The 14,818-nt window shown below is 34.7% G+C and overlaps 1 protein-coding gene and 1 long non-coding RNA gene across 2 annotated transcripts; one reads left to right on the top strand and one right to left on the bottom strand.

Annotated features, from left to right (window-relative positions):
- On the top strand, nt 3,402-6,683 carry LOC107635267 (ranBP2-type zinc finger protein At1g67325). The gene is made up of 7 exons (XM_016338689.2): nt 3,402-3,589; nt 3,747-3,792; nt 4,524-4,636; nt 4,762-4,963; nt 5,265-5,378; nt 5,839-5,945; nt 6,096-6,683. The coding sequence occupies exons 1-7, from the start codon at nt 3,575-3,577 to the stop codon at nt 6,219-6,221; spliced, it is 723 nt and encodes a 240-aa protein (XP_016194175.1). The 5' UTR covers nt 3,402-3,574; the 3' UTR covers nt 6,222-6,683.
- Nucleotides 9,934-10,681, bottom strand: LOC110271324. The gene is made up of 2 exons (XR_002361949.1): nt 10,607-10,681; nt 9,934-10,337 (listed from the first exon to the last, which is right to left on the bottom strand). It is a non-coding gene; the product is annotated as an uncharacterized LOC110271324 (long non-coding RNA).

A 14,818-nucleotide genomic window follows, 5' to 3' on the forward strand; every position in this document is an offset into this window, starting at 1 on the left:
GTCCGTCCTTGCTTGGAGATAGGACTGGAAGTGAGTCAAACTGACTCATGACTTATAAGCCAGCTCGAACTCGACTCATTAATAGTTTGATAAGCTGAACTTGTGAGCTGGTGAGCCGAGTTTGAGCTTAGAATTGAGTTCATAAATTAAATGAGTCTAGTTTGAGTTTGGATAAGCTCAACTCATTAGCTCGTGAACTGACTCGATTATATATAATATTAAAAGTATAGATTAAATGCATATAGAATATGTGTATTAATAATTTAATATATATATATATATATATATTGTAATTATCTTAATTATTTAAAATTTTATATTTATTTTTTACATATAATTTTGATGTAGGACATAAATAAAAAATTTATAATTTATTGATAGATAACAATATATAAAATTTATCTTTTTAAATATTTTTTAAAATATATAAGTTATAATTTACTGATATAGAATTATAGATTATGTTTCGATTATTTGAACTAACTCATGAGCTCGAGCCAGCTCGTGAGCTTTCGCAGAGTTGAGTTTGAACTTACAAAATAGGCTCGATTGTTAATGAGTCAAGTTATGAACCAAGTTTAATTTTCGTAAGCCGAACTTATTCTAATTCGGTTCAACTCGACTTACTTCCAATCCTCTTTTGGAGATTAAAATTTGGCTAATTTTTTTAATATGAATGAAAATGGTGTGTTATGCATTGTTATTAGAATAATTGGTATTTTTCTAATATGGTATTAATTTTTTTTTTTAAATTGTTATTAAACAATTCGAACAGTCAAATTTGTTAAGCAGCGAAGATAAATATGAAATCGGAGGGTTCCATTTTAGTGCATGCAATTTTTTTTTTAAAAAATCACATAATTTAGTAGATTTGATTTTAATTTTTTAATTATCTAAAATAGAAATCGGAGTGTTTGGTTTTAATATTTTAAAATTTGTAATTTTTTTTCAATAATAAATCGATACATAATTATAATAATTATTGAAATAAATAATTTAAAAAATATTTACCGAAATAAATACTCCTGTTTTATTTCGTTTACATTGTAAATAAGATAATTTTACATGTATCTCGTTTACAGTGTAAACGAGATAAGACACATAGACGTAATATGTGTATATCTCGTTTATAGTGTAAATAAAATATACGGAAGCCTATCTTGTTTACAGTGTAAACGAGATAAGGCTAGGCGACGTCTTTAAATATATGTTGTTCACAGCCTTTGACCGAGTCCCATTTTAACCTTTTCACCACCTTTTTCGTCTCTTTTACCCCTTTCTAAGCAAACTATCAATACATACGACGATGGCGCGCACAGCTAGTAACGATGGAGACATCAATAGGCTCAATGAGACTTCGCATTATGCCGGAGCAACCGACTTTGATGTTAGTTCTTTTCTGTTGAATTTTGTGCAATCCCATATAGATACATTTTTGTATGTAGATATGGTTAGCGTAGTCACAAAGAACCAGTATATAGTATGTAGTGTTAGGAACAGGTCACTTGTAGAAATCTGGAATCTTATTTAATTATGGTAGGTTATTGCGACATAGTTATTAGTTTGAAACTCTATGTCCTAGTTAGATTTTTTTTTAGTATCAAATATATTAAAATTAACAAAGTGGTATTTGTCTAAAAAACAAGTAATTAAAGATGTAGATATGTTCTTAATTAGATATATCTTTAACTTAAAAAGAAATATTTATTTAAGTTTAATATTTTTTATCTTAAAAAGATCCTACTACAAAAGGTATAAAAAACTTAAAAATAGTGTAAGAATTTAATAGGAAAAATATGGAAGCCTATTTAAAATTTTGAAAATACGAGGATCGTTAATCGTCGAAGATCCAATTAAACTTTTCAAAATATCTCTTTATAATTTTGAATTGTTTTTTTTTTTAGAGGCCTCGCCTTCTACTGTCCCAACGAGTGAGTCATACCCTTCTTCCACCAAACGTCATCGTCCCGTATCTGGTTGAGGCTAGATTTGGCTACACAATGCCCCTCAGGATTTCACATTCGACAATTCCCTAATTACGACATTCGTGGAGCGATGGCATCTGAAGACGCACACGTTTCATCTCCTATGGGTGAGGCCACTGTCACCCTGCAGGATGTGGCGTATCACCTAGGGCTACGCGTATATGGGGATCCAGTCGGGGGTGCCTCCGTGACTTCAGTAAGTACTACCACACGGAGACGTGGCAGTTTGTGGAGCGGCTGCTTGGTGCCAGGCCTCTGGTGGCGCCACAGCAAGCCGCGCAGAGGAAGGAGTCGTTCACCCTGAAGCTTGTTTGGCTGCGGGACCGTATCCACCACGTATTCTTCGTCGGACTCTTCGTCACCCTCCTCCACCTCCTCCACTGGAATGGAGACATGAATGGGTGGTGGTACGAGAGGACAGTCGTCTTATACGTAGGTCGAGTGTACAGAACCAATACGACCAACATCTCCAACCTCGGGGAAAAGCTCCATCACTTGTTCTGCCATGATTCTCCCATGGATATCAAACACAAGCTGCACATGTTCGTCCCCTACAAGACGAAATAGTCAAAATCGAAAAACTCCATTATCCATGAGTGTCGGCAACCTATACTCCACCCTTCCCACCTCTCTTGTAACTTTACCACCGAAGTTGCTCAATATCAAACTCTTCAACTCCAACAACGTACTTACACGCTAAGTTCGCAACAGTATCGGATTGTCACACTCAAATATCATCTCGTTATCGCCATTTCTCATACGACAATTGGAGTAAACACATACAACTAGGTACACGTTATTACTGGCCATTGTTGCCTTGTTTTTGTGAGAAAAATGGGACAGAAAAAGAAATAAAATGTGTAGAAAATGTCAAGGGTTACACATCTTTATATAACTGCTGCAAATTTGTCCTATTGTATCTCGTTTACACTATAAACGAGATAACTTTTTCACGTATCTCGTACTGTAAACGAGATAACACTCTCTCATTTACACAAGAGTATTTATTTTGATAAATATTTTTTAAATTATTTATTTCAGTAATTATTATAATTATTTTATTTATTAAAATAAGAAATTCTGGAAATTACCTATAATTAAATGAATTTAGTTATAATTAATTAATTTTATCTATCGATTTATTAATATGAATGCGTATAAACAACTTTTCATAATAATTTCTTTCAAAATACGATTCGAAAAATAATGACTTATTATTACAAAAAACAGACGATCATAAATTCATAATTTCTCCTCTTGATGCCGTTTTTGCAAATACTTCTTTTTTCTTCATTTAAAAATAAAAAAATATTTTTTTACGTGAATAAAAACATAAACTAAAATTGGAAAATTATCTAATTTAAAAAAAGAAATTGTGAAAATTTCCTTTCATAAAAAAATTGGCCAATAAATTCGACGAAACGGCGAGTATTAAACAAGAAGAAGAAAACAACTCCGCGTTCTTTTGCTTGGTGGCGCTGACGCTGTCTCTTTCTCCGTGTCTCTCTCTTTCTTTCTCTCCCTCCCTCTCTCTCTCTCTGCTACACTCTGCTTCACTCTCTCTCTCTAACTTCTTCTGAGCCCTTCCAATGGCTTCTACTAAGGTAGGTTTTCTTCAATTTCTGTGAATTTTTCAAAATTCTAGCACATTCGCACTATCTTTTCTATAGATATATATGACTCTCTGTTCATGCTGAATGGTGTAAAGTTTTAATCTTTTTCTGTTTCTTGTATGTGGGTTTTGTGCGTTTCTGCTCTCAGGATGATAATCGAGGTTCACTCGGATCAAAGAGGTTTCGAAACGATGGTATGTATTACTGTTTTGAGCTGCAAGGAGCTTCTTTAGAGTTGAAATCTTGTTTAGTTATATGGGCTTGTAATTATCTTTATTGTTCTGATTGTTTGAGGAGGAATTTGAGCTACTCATTTGATTTTTGGACTATGTGAAAATTGTATTAGAAAATTGCGTTGTGGGTGACTTTTAGTTTAGCATTCACAATGTTAGTGTGTGCATTTTTACTGTTTGTAAAATGTACACTCTTGTGAAAACTGAAATCTTTGCTGTATCATGTAGGATTATGCTGTTTTTTACTTTAATCTCTGGATTAGTAATTTGAGATAGGAGCATGATGTCTTAGAAAGTGTGCGGCTTCCCTTTGCTTTACATGTCATTTAGAAGAAACATGGAAAACTAGGTTTTTTGCTGTAAGGTTTCTTTTTTATTTTTTGATAACCTAAAGATGGGAAAACATTGGCACTAAAACGGTTTTATAATGTGTTGTTTGTATGCCATTTATTTCTATAGTGATTATGGCTCACACATGGGGAAGTGGGTGGGATCATGGTATTTAAAGATTAGAATTTGATATTTTTGCTTGATTGATATTTGATTTTAACTATTCGATCCCGCTTCTGTCTTTTGTGTTACACCGTGATTCTTAAATTTTTTGTTTTGGAATGAAAACTAAAAGACAAAAATCTCAATGTATCAACTAGCCTCCAAGTGTCTCTCTTAAATTTTTTTCTTGTCATATTCAGCTCCACGTAAAGAAGGAGACTGGACCTGCCTTAACTGTGGAAACTTAAACTTTTCATTTAGAACTGTTTGCAACCGGGGACATTGTGGTGCACCAAGACCATCCATAATCCAGGTAAGTGTGTGTTTCTATAGATTAATAGATTATCATGTCAAGAAGATTTTTCTTTTGGAGAAGGGCCAATTATTCTTGAAAAGGCAATAAGGCATTCAATGGACAAAATCCTGTGTATTCTGCAGCCTGCCCCAGTTACAAGCCCATATAGAAACACTCCTCCCTTCTACTATGGTGGTGTTGGGGCTCCTCCTCCACCATATGGAGTGTCTGGCCGATTTGGATCCCCGATGCCACATTCTGGTGTGCAATATGATTATGGTCTGTATCCTAGGCCTCGTCTACCATATAGTCCATTACCGTCATTGCCACCTGGAAGCTTTGGAGGTACTCTCTTAGCAACTTTATGAGCTGATTTTCTGCATCTACTGTTTGTTTCATTCTTTATGAACTCCCCATCAGTTTGATTCTAACAGAGAGAGGGTTGCTATGTGACAATGTTACCTTTTAGGTACTGATGTTATTCACCTTTGAGATTGATTATAATATATTTGAGTTTTTGGTGGAATCTGTACTGTTCGTTTTAGAAACATGATGGTTGCTAATTCCTGTTGGTTCTTGTTTCATTATACTTTCTAGTATCTCGTGTGTCCCTAAATATAATCAAGTTTTCATTGAACTGAATCAGGTATTCCTTATGGTCCAAGGCCTAGTATCAACGGCTATGGATATGGCTTTCAAAGTCCTCCATGGGCCGAAGGACTGATAACTGATAATTTTGCATCTCGGAAACGCCGAGGAGGTAATTTTAATATCTTTTTAACTTCTTATTAACTTTAAACCTATTCATAGGTATCCACATTTTCCCATATTTGTGAAATCTAGATATAGTTTATTGTGTTTTTGCATTAGCTTATTTTGTGTTCAAAGTAATTTACAGTTGAAATTTTGGAGAGGAATTTTTTTATTAAAAAACAAATTTCTCCTGAACCATACGTTTTCTTAATTTTAGTTTGTTGATCCATATAGTCGATCCCACATAGTAGGACAAGGCTTTTGTTGTTTGTTGATTATATGTAGTGGCGGAGCTTGAGAAAAAATTTTGGTGAAAAAAGAAACTTACTTAGACACGTTGTATGTTGCTCTGTTCTTTTATTTATATATGACGTTTAGTAGTAATATGGCATCCTAACCCTCTTCACAGGAAATGAAAAAAGAAACATTAAGAAAAACACCAATCTATTTTTGTATTGGTTATGCAGGGCCAGATGGCTTGTCCGAAGGAGACTGGATCTGCCCGAAATGTGAGAATGTTAACTTTGCTTTCAGAACAACTTGCAACATGAAACACTGTGGAGCTCCAAGACCTGTAAGTGTTTTCCTCTGTTTTGCTAATGCTCTTACCATCGTCGCTATAATTTTAGTAACATATTTCTGTTCCATTATTCTAGTTTTGTAGCATTGCTAACAATAGTCTATGCTAATTTTGGCTGTAACTTGTTTTCCTTTTTTCGCATAGGGCACAAGTCGAGGCGCTCCCGAAGGCAGTTGGACCTGTAAAAAATGCGGTAATCTCAACTATCCCTTTAGAAATGTGTGCAACAGAAAAGACTGTGGAAGTGAGAGAACAACCTCTGCCATGTGAAAATGTCAAAAGAGTAGTATTATGAATGTACAATAATATGTACATACATAGAGGTTTTGTTTGCATTCCTTCTCCTTTTGTAAAAGAAAAAGTTATTATCTCTTAATTAGGAATTCGGAAACTAGACCGCTAGGAAAGAAGAGTTCTCCATGCAGATCATTTTTACACTGGTTGTTCTTGATGATAACTTATTTTGTTAATTTTTTTTAAAATGTTCATGGAATTTTATTTTGTTAAAGTTACTTAAAATTCACTATGCAGAATTTTGCTTTGTGTTGCATATTGAGGTATGTTGGGAGAAATATTATCCCCTGCGAGATTAGAGTTTACTAATATAAGTGTTTAAAATTAGGCCAAAAGTTTGTGGCCCTTTGTAATATTCGCCACTATTTGGACTCTTTGATTGGAGCGTAATGCATGTATTTGAAATGTATTTTGACTATTTTCAATGAAATATTTTGACAGACATGTTAGATGGAACAGGATTAGAAATCTATGATCTATTTTTGGTGTAAAACTTCATGACTTCTATATAGGATTTTCCTTTCTAAATTTGGAAAGTTATAATTTTATAGATTTCGTTTTGTTTTTTATTTGAGTATTTACTTATTTTGGTCCCAAAAGAATTTTGGACCAGACACTTTAGTTACTAATTAAAATTAATTACTCGATTGGTCCTTGATAATTAACTCGGTTAGTTAGATCTTTTGTTCTATCAATTCTAACGGAGGATAAAATAGTCTCTGGCAACTCTAACAAGGGACAACATGGTCCCTGATCCCTTTTGTTCGGAAACGTCATTGTTCTCCTTCAATTTCTATCAGATTTCGTATAACTCTAGTAGTCTAACACTTCAACTTCAAATTAAACAATGTACACTTTGCACTTTCAATGTTTACAAGAAGAAAAATCATCAACTTGTTCTCAACCAATTCATACTCAGGAAATTAATGACTATGTCACTCAAGTACTTGTCGTCTTCGATGAATCCCATGAATCTAGACAGCAAGTTCAATTTGTTAAGACTCGTCGTTTTCGTCATCTCCCTTCTCTATCCTATCATCTCCATGGCCACACTGTCTACCATTTAGCTTCTCCGAATCAATGTTCAGTAATCGTTTCAGTTTTCATGAGTGGCGACAGCGACATTGCTCGTTGTACTAATAGTTTAGATGCAAGGTCGAAACTGTCTGTCAGCTTGGAATCTGGGAGAGAAGGAATGAAACACTCAAGGTCCATTTCAAATGAGAATTTGCATATGATATCGAAGAAGAATCTTCTCATGATGTCCTAATGTCCAAGAATTTATATTGCTTACCGGAGAATGGAGAAAAGCATGCCCTTGGGGTAGTTGTGAAACTTGGTCTTAAGGATATGGTGGACATTGTCAGAGTGGGAGGTGATGCTATTATTGAGGACGTGGAGGTGGATTTCTGGTGGGTGAAGTGCGGAAGAGGTGGGTATACCAGTCACAAAGATTTGGGAAATGTGTGGTCCATGACATGTTGAGGTAGGTGCGACATGTGTGACAGTTACACCATGACTTAATCTTGGAGCTGAAAAGGAGGAAGGAGAAGATGGAGAAGAAGACTGTGAAGATGAAAAAGGAGAGTATGAATGTTAGGGTTATGCAAAATATGATGGAAATTAGAGGAGAATGGTGTCGTTTTCGAATAGAGGGGGTCAGGGACTATTTTATCTCCTGTTAGAGTTGTCACAGGGACCATTTTGTTCTCTGTTAGAGTTGACAGAATAAAGGACCTAAATGATTGATGGAGTTAATTGTTAGGGACCAATTGAGTAATTAATTTTAGCTAGGAACTCAAATATCTGGTCTAAAATTTTTTGAAAATTAAAAATGGGTAAATACTCTTATTATTTTGTTTGTATAAAATAATTTTCATCTCTAATTTGTACTATATTTATCACGGAAATTATTTTTGATATGGAAAGAATGGTGGTGCCCATTTAATGATTTTTTCTATTTTCTTTTAATAAAAGAGGAAAAATAAAAGGAGCCGAAATCTCCTTCTTTTGCACTTTCAGACTACTTTGTGTCATCTGGAGTATGGAATCCACTACTTGGTTTTAAAACCTGTTGGTTTGGCAAAAAGAGTAAAATAAAAAAAGAAAAGTATATGAAACCAAAAGGTTACCGGCTAAAAACTAAACAAAATCATGTTACGCCGCCTCTATTCCCTGCATCGCTTGCAACACCTTCACCACATTCTCTTTTTTTGCATAAACTCTCATCGCGGCCTCCACTATCCCCGGCCCTCCCTTCGGATCAACCTCCACCTCCAATATCTCCGGCACCATCCTCTTCATCTCCCTACACATCTTCGTCACTTCCACTAGCTCCTTCGACCGGAAATAATTACAGAGACTGCATATGGCTTCACCTGTTCAAGGCCAAGGTACCCCTCCTATCTAACAGCATCCGGTTTATAATCCCAATCAACAACCTGGCCCAATTAACCACCGTTCTACCCTGCAACCAGTTCAACAAAGTTTGGCTCAGCAACCTTTCGCACACATGCCCATGTCTTCTATCACCGACATCTGCGTTTTGGGATATTAGATGCCGTTTTGATGATTAAAGAGACTGCAAACTACACACTTAATCTTAGTCAAAAGGAGTCTTTGAACAATTACAGAAATATAAAAAAACATTCATTTAATATGAAAAAAAAACATCCTAATACTTAACAAAAGAAATATCCAGTTATATTTTAGCAAAAATAATTAAATATCTATAAAATTTAAAAAAGAAATTCTTAAAGAAATAGAGACATTCACATTTGTAATACAAAAAAATTCGAAAAATATATAAAAGAACATCCATTTAGTATGAAAAAGAAACATTTTGATACTTAGCAGAAGAAACATCCATGTATATTAATTCGTAGAGATTTTGGATTCACCTAAAGGTATTTGACTGATTTTTTGCTAATATAATTTTGGTTCCGTAGCATTGCTCAATAAAAAAAGAAAGATCATTAACGGAATCAACAAAAAAAAAGAAAAGAAAGATCATTATCTAATATTAGATTGATCTCAATGGTGTTTCAAATTTCATACAGTGGATGCCGTAAACAGAAAAAAGTATCAATAAACGAGCCTGCTAAACTTACAAATTAAGAACATTCGTTTATTGTCTGCATATAATTGGAATATATTGAATATTCTTGGAACATGCATTGTTACTATGAAACAACTTTCTTATATTATTATAAAGTTACGTACAAGTAACAGGTACTTTTACGTTATTTTCGATAAGGTTGAATATATCTTTATGCATTGTGATTCAGATTTAAATTAAAAGGAAGATTATTTCTGTTATCACTAAATTAATAACGTGTCAATGCATGAATTAATGATGTTAAAACAAGAATCAGCAATATCTTCGTTTGTTCCAAATGTAAGCATAAATGATGCTTATAAAAAGATTTGTTAAACATTATACAAAAACTAAGTTCTAAATAGAAAATCCAAATTCCAAATATTTCTTGTTCTTCAGTTTACAATCAAGATGTGCTTGAGATCCTCATTGAATACTTTATATAGATGAATTTGTATAATAACTTTTTTATTTAAAGTAATATTGCAATGGTTAGTAGAGTTCCATAGAGCTTAAAATAAGATTTTCATACTTTTGTATGTGATTTGGCAACTTTTCAGTTTTGATCTAGTTTTAAATTTGGGATAAGTATGATTTTGATCCCCAAAGTAGAGGCTGAAAATTTATTTCGTCCCCCAACTTTTTTTCGCTCTAAAATGGTCCCCAAGGTTTCAGTTTGCTTTAAAATCGTCCTTCGGACGAAAATACCCTCCCCTCCCATCCCATCTTCTTCCTCCTCTTCTTCTTCAACATTAACGGAAGCAGAACCAGATGCACAAACCCAGAAAAAAAAAAAACAGCCAACAATGGATAACAACAACAACAATGACAAAATTGAAAATCAGAAGAACCCACCACCACCACCATTATCATCATGGTCATTATCATTATCATCAGAACCATAAACAAAATTGAAAATCAGAAGAACAGCAAGCAGAAGCGGAAGAACAGCAGCAAGCAAAGCTGAACCCAGAAGCCAAAGCTGAACCCAGAAGCTGAAGCAAAACAGAAGCAGAAGCAACACCAATGAACTCAGAACTCAGAAAAATCATCATCATCAAAACTCAGAAAATCATAATCTGAACTCAAACAAACAACAATAGAAGAACAATAATAATGGAATCAAAACTCAGAACTCAAAATCATGGTCATCGTCAAAACTCAGAACCCAAAATCAGAAAAACGATAATCATAATGGAATCAAAAGAACAACAACAACACAAAAACCAGATTGATAATCATAAGCATGCAGAAGCAGCAGAACCAGAAGAAACCACAAGAAACTAGAAACCGGCGAGGAGCAGCGGTGGCGGCGGCAGCGAAGAGCGGCGGCGTCCGTTTGGGGACCATTTTAGAGCGAAAAAAAGTTAGGGAACGAGATAAATTTTCAGCCTCTACTTTAGGGACCAAAATCATATTTATCCCTTTAAATTTTGAGTTAGATTTTTTGAATTTTAATATAATATTAGAGTTTATTGTACAGTTATTATTTGGATCGCTTACATATGTGCCTAGTCATGAAATTTTTTACACTTCAAGTCTTTATTTTCATGATTATGAGTGGGTTTATCAAAATTTTACATCGCATAAAAGATAAAATCTTTATAGATTTTATAAGAACTATTTAATCATTCCTTCTTAAGCTAGAATTCTGTATATAAATTTACTTGGAATGAATATTGTTATATATGAAATACAGATATTTCGTTGAGTTATTGTGTACGTGTGTCAGATATATTTTAGACACCACTTTAATTACACATTTAAGTATTTTTGTATTTAAATCCAATTAAATTGGCTCAAACTCAACAAAAATTACTTTCATCATACCAGCGTGTATCACATGCACGTTTCAATAACGCAACTTTTTCGTCTTCATCTTCTCTTTTTATTTCTCCTCCTCCTCCTCCTCCTCCTCCTCCTCCTTCTGTCAAATTTGCGTACGTAGGTTCTTCTTCTTCTTCTTTCATTATCATAATCATCAACAACACCAACATTTGTTAACAAAGACCAATATTTTGAATTGAATTTGAATTTATATAATTGACAATGTTCGGTTCATTTAGTAATATATAGTTGTCTCGCTTTGATAACATTTTCGGTTCACTCTAGACGCAAGTGTTTTTGAATTCGAATTTATATAATGGACAAATGTTCAGTTCATTTGGTATTATACAATGGTTTCACTTTAATAATATTTTCGGTTCATTTGTAGTCCATGTGTATTGTCGATGAATAATTTGTCCCAATGGTTGGAATGACTTTCAAGACAAATTGAATAGAATAAAATGAAATCTAATACAATTGAATAAAGTGACGATAATAAATACTTTCATTCTTTTTTGCTAAAAAAAGACTCAATCATTAACAAAAACACATCAAATTCATTTCTGGATCCAAATGAATCTCAATTAAACTAAGAAATAAACCTAAATTACTTAAGGAATAAAAGATTTGGTCAATACTTATCAGCAGCATCAAGTGAACCTCAATTAACACACAAATGAACCAAAATAAATTAAGAAATGAACCGAAATTATTTAACGATAGCAACAGAGAAAACCAGAACTAATAAAGATGTTCGCAAAATATTGATATTATTGGTGATGACGATAACGAAAAAGAAAAAGAAGAAGACGCAACATTGAAAAAGAAGAAGAAGAACCTGCGTGTGCAAATTTAGAAGAAGAAGAAGGAGGAGGAGGAGGAGGAGGAGGAGGAGGAGAAGGAGAAGGAGAAAAAAACAGGGAAAGGAGAAGGAGAAAGAAGAGCGTGATTTAAAAAGTTGTTATAACAACTTGATTAGACTTGGTTAAGTATTTTGCTTGGATGTAGAGTTTTATTCTTTGGACATGACACTCGTTCAACACACATGTCTTTTGTGTCTAACCGTGTCTTAATAGAAAATAAAAAGTTTTTCTTTGGACACATTTGGAGTTTTGGACACACCTAAATAACATCATGTGTCAACGTGTTCAGCTTTATTCTTAACATGTATTCTTGAAATAAGTGTATTGTGTTTTGTATCTGTATCCGTTACTTGATATACTAGCTTAGCAATTAGTAGTTAATTGATTTATTAGTTGTAACAACAAATTAGTTAGACAAGTAGCCTATAACAGAAACAACAAATTAGTTAGAAATTCTAGTTAGCCCCTAATTATTCTAACTCAGTTGGTTAGATGACCAATATATATCTGACTGTTGTAACAGTGTAAAGTGTGGTTCATCATTCAGTACACTGAGAAAACAAGAACTCTCTTTTTCTTCTCTCTGTTTCCACCTTTGCTCTGTTCTTACACTCCCCTTCCGCACCTTCAACATGGTGCGGTGAGCGTGGAACCCAAAGGGGTGAGAATAGAAGGAACAGCGATTGAGGAAAGAGAATCTCAGAATTCAAATCAAAGCACACATCAAGTGCACGATCTGAAACCTAGTGATGGATCCAACTCAAAATTCAAAGCAATTCCGAATGAACCAAGGCAATTCCTTCCAAGGCCTCGATGCTCAAGGTATCGCGGCATTCTTGAACCAGATCTCATCGATTCAGGCTCACCTCAATAGGAATGGCAACAACCCTAGCCAAGATTCATCGAGCCACTTCTACCTTCATCCTTCTGAAAATACTGGTATTCCCCTCATCCCTATCATTCTTGATGGCAAGAATTACAGTAGTTGGAGTAATTCGATGTTGTTAGCCCTAAAATCGAAGAACAAGTTGAAATTTGTTGATGGAAGTTTAAAGAAACCTGATAAGAATGATCCATTATTTGAACTGTGGGATAGATGTAATACATATGTCTTAGCTTGGATTAAAATCTCACTGAACCCTGAAATCACCCCCGAAGCGTGATGTGGAACAAGGTTGCATATGAGCTATGGGAGGACCTGAAACACAGGTACCATGAGGGTGATAGATTTAGAATCGCAGAACTACAGGAGGAGCTATACAGAACAAGACAAGGAGAAATGAGCGTGACACAATACTTCACAAAACTAAAGTCACTGTGGGAAGAATTTGATGATTTCAGGCCAATTCCACCCTGCAATTGTGAATCTGTGTGTACTTGTGGATTAGGAGAAATGCGAAAATATAGAATGGAAGATCATGTAACTAGATTCCTAAGAGGACTTAATGAACAGTTTGCGAATGTTAGAGCTCAGGTCATGCTGATGGAGCCACTGCCAGATTTAAAGGCTGTGTTTTTCATGATGACTAGACAAGAAAGGCAAAACCAGATCATGGATGATACCATAGACCCCAAGATCTTATTACACTCTACCAATTTCTTCAACACTGCTGAGACCTCACAAGGCAGAGGGAGAGGAAAAGGTAGTAGAGGAGGTAGATTCCAAGGCTCTGGGAGAGGACAAATGGGAAGAGGTAGAATGTAGTGTTCATACTATGGTAAAGGAGGCCACACGGTAGATGTATGTTACAAGAAACATGGTTCCTCCCCCCATCTTAGATAGAGAAATATGAACTCAAACGGAGGTTTGGGAGCAGTGAATTTCAGTGCTGAAATAAATGGCGATGGCATTGATGATTCTGGCTGTGTGGAAGAAAATGAAACTTCCAATGTTGACTTTACTCCAGAGCAGAAATCAACCCTACTAGCTTTACTCAACAGGGGAGAGGCAAAGCAGATCCACAGTGCTAACCAAATCACAACCCTGGAACAAGTACCTCATCAAGGTAACTTGGTGCATATCATGCATTTTAAGTCAAGTGTGTTGGCTTTAAACATTTCTGCATCAAAACATAGTTCTTGGATAATAGATACATGAGCTACTGTTCATGTATCCTATTGCCTAGAAGATTTTCAAACTCATTTCAAGATAGCTCCTATAATCATTCGGTTGCCTAATGGTGCACAAACCATTAGCAATATAGCTGGAACTATCAAATTTTAAAATAAGCTGTACCTCACAAATGCATTATACGTCCCATCTTTCAATTTCAAATTGATATCAGTATCAAAATCCACAAAACATTTGCATTGTAAAATGAGTTTTACTGATGATGATTGTGAGATACAGGATTTACTCTCGAAGAAGACGATTGGAGCAGCTAGAGTGTGTGGTGGCCTTTATACCTTGAACTGTGATGCTGCGCGATCAGAAATTGTACAGGTATCAAATAAAATTCATGTAGACATGCCAATACTGAATATTTCAAACACAAAGCTATGGAATTTTAGGTTAGGCCATGCACCATTCCATAGAATGAAAGAAATGAAGAAAATTTTCAAATTCATTCATTGTGACAGTGATGTACAGCCTTGTGACTCATGTCACCTAGCAAGGCAAAAGAGATTATCATTCAATAATAACAGCACAGTTTCATTAACTTCCTTTGATTTAATTCATGTGGATGTTTGGAGCCTGCTGGCCATTCCTTCTACAGGAGGACATAGATATTTCTTAACCATAGTGGACAATAAAACAAAGTTCACTTGGGTATTTTTCATGAAAA

The sequence above is a fragment of the Arachis ipaensis genome, chromosome B04 (assembly GCF_000816755.2).
Source record: "Arachis ipaensis cultivar K30076 chromosome B04, Araip1.1, whole genome shotgun sequence".
Lineage (NCBI taxonomy): Eukaryota > Viridiplantae > Streptophyta > Magnoliopsida > Fabales > Fabaceae > Arachis > Arachis ipaensis.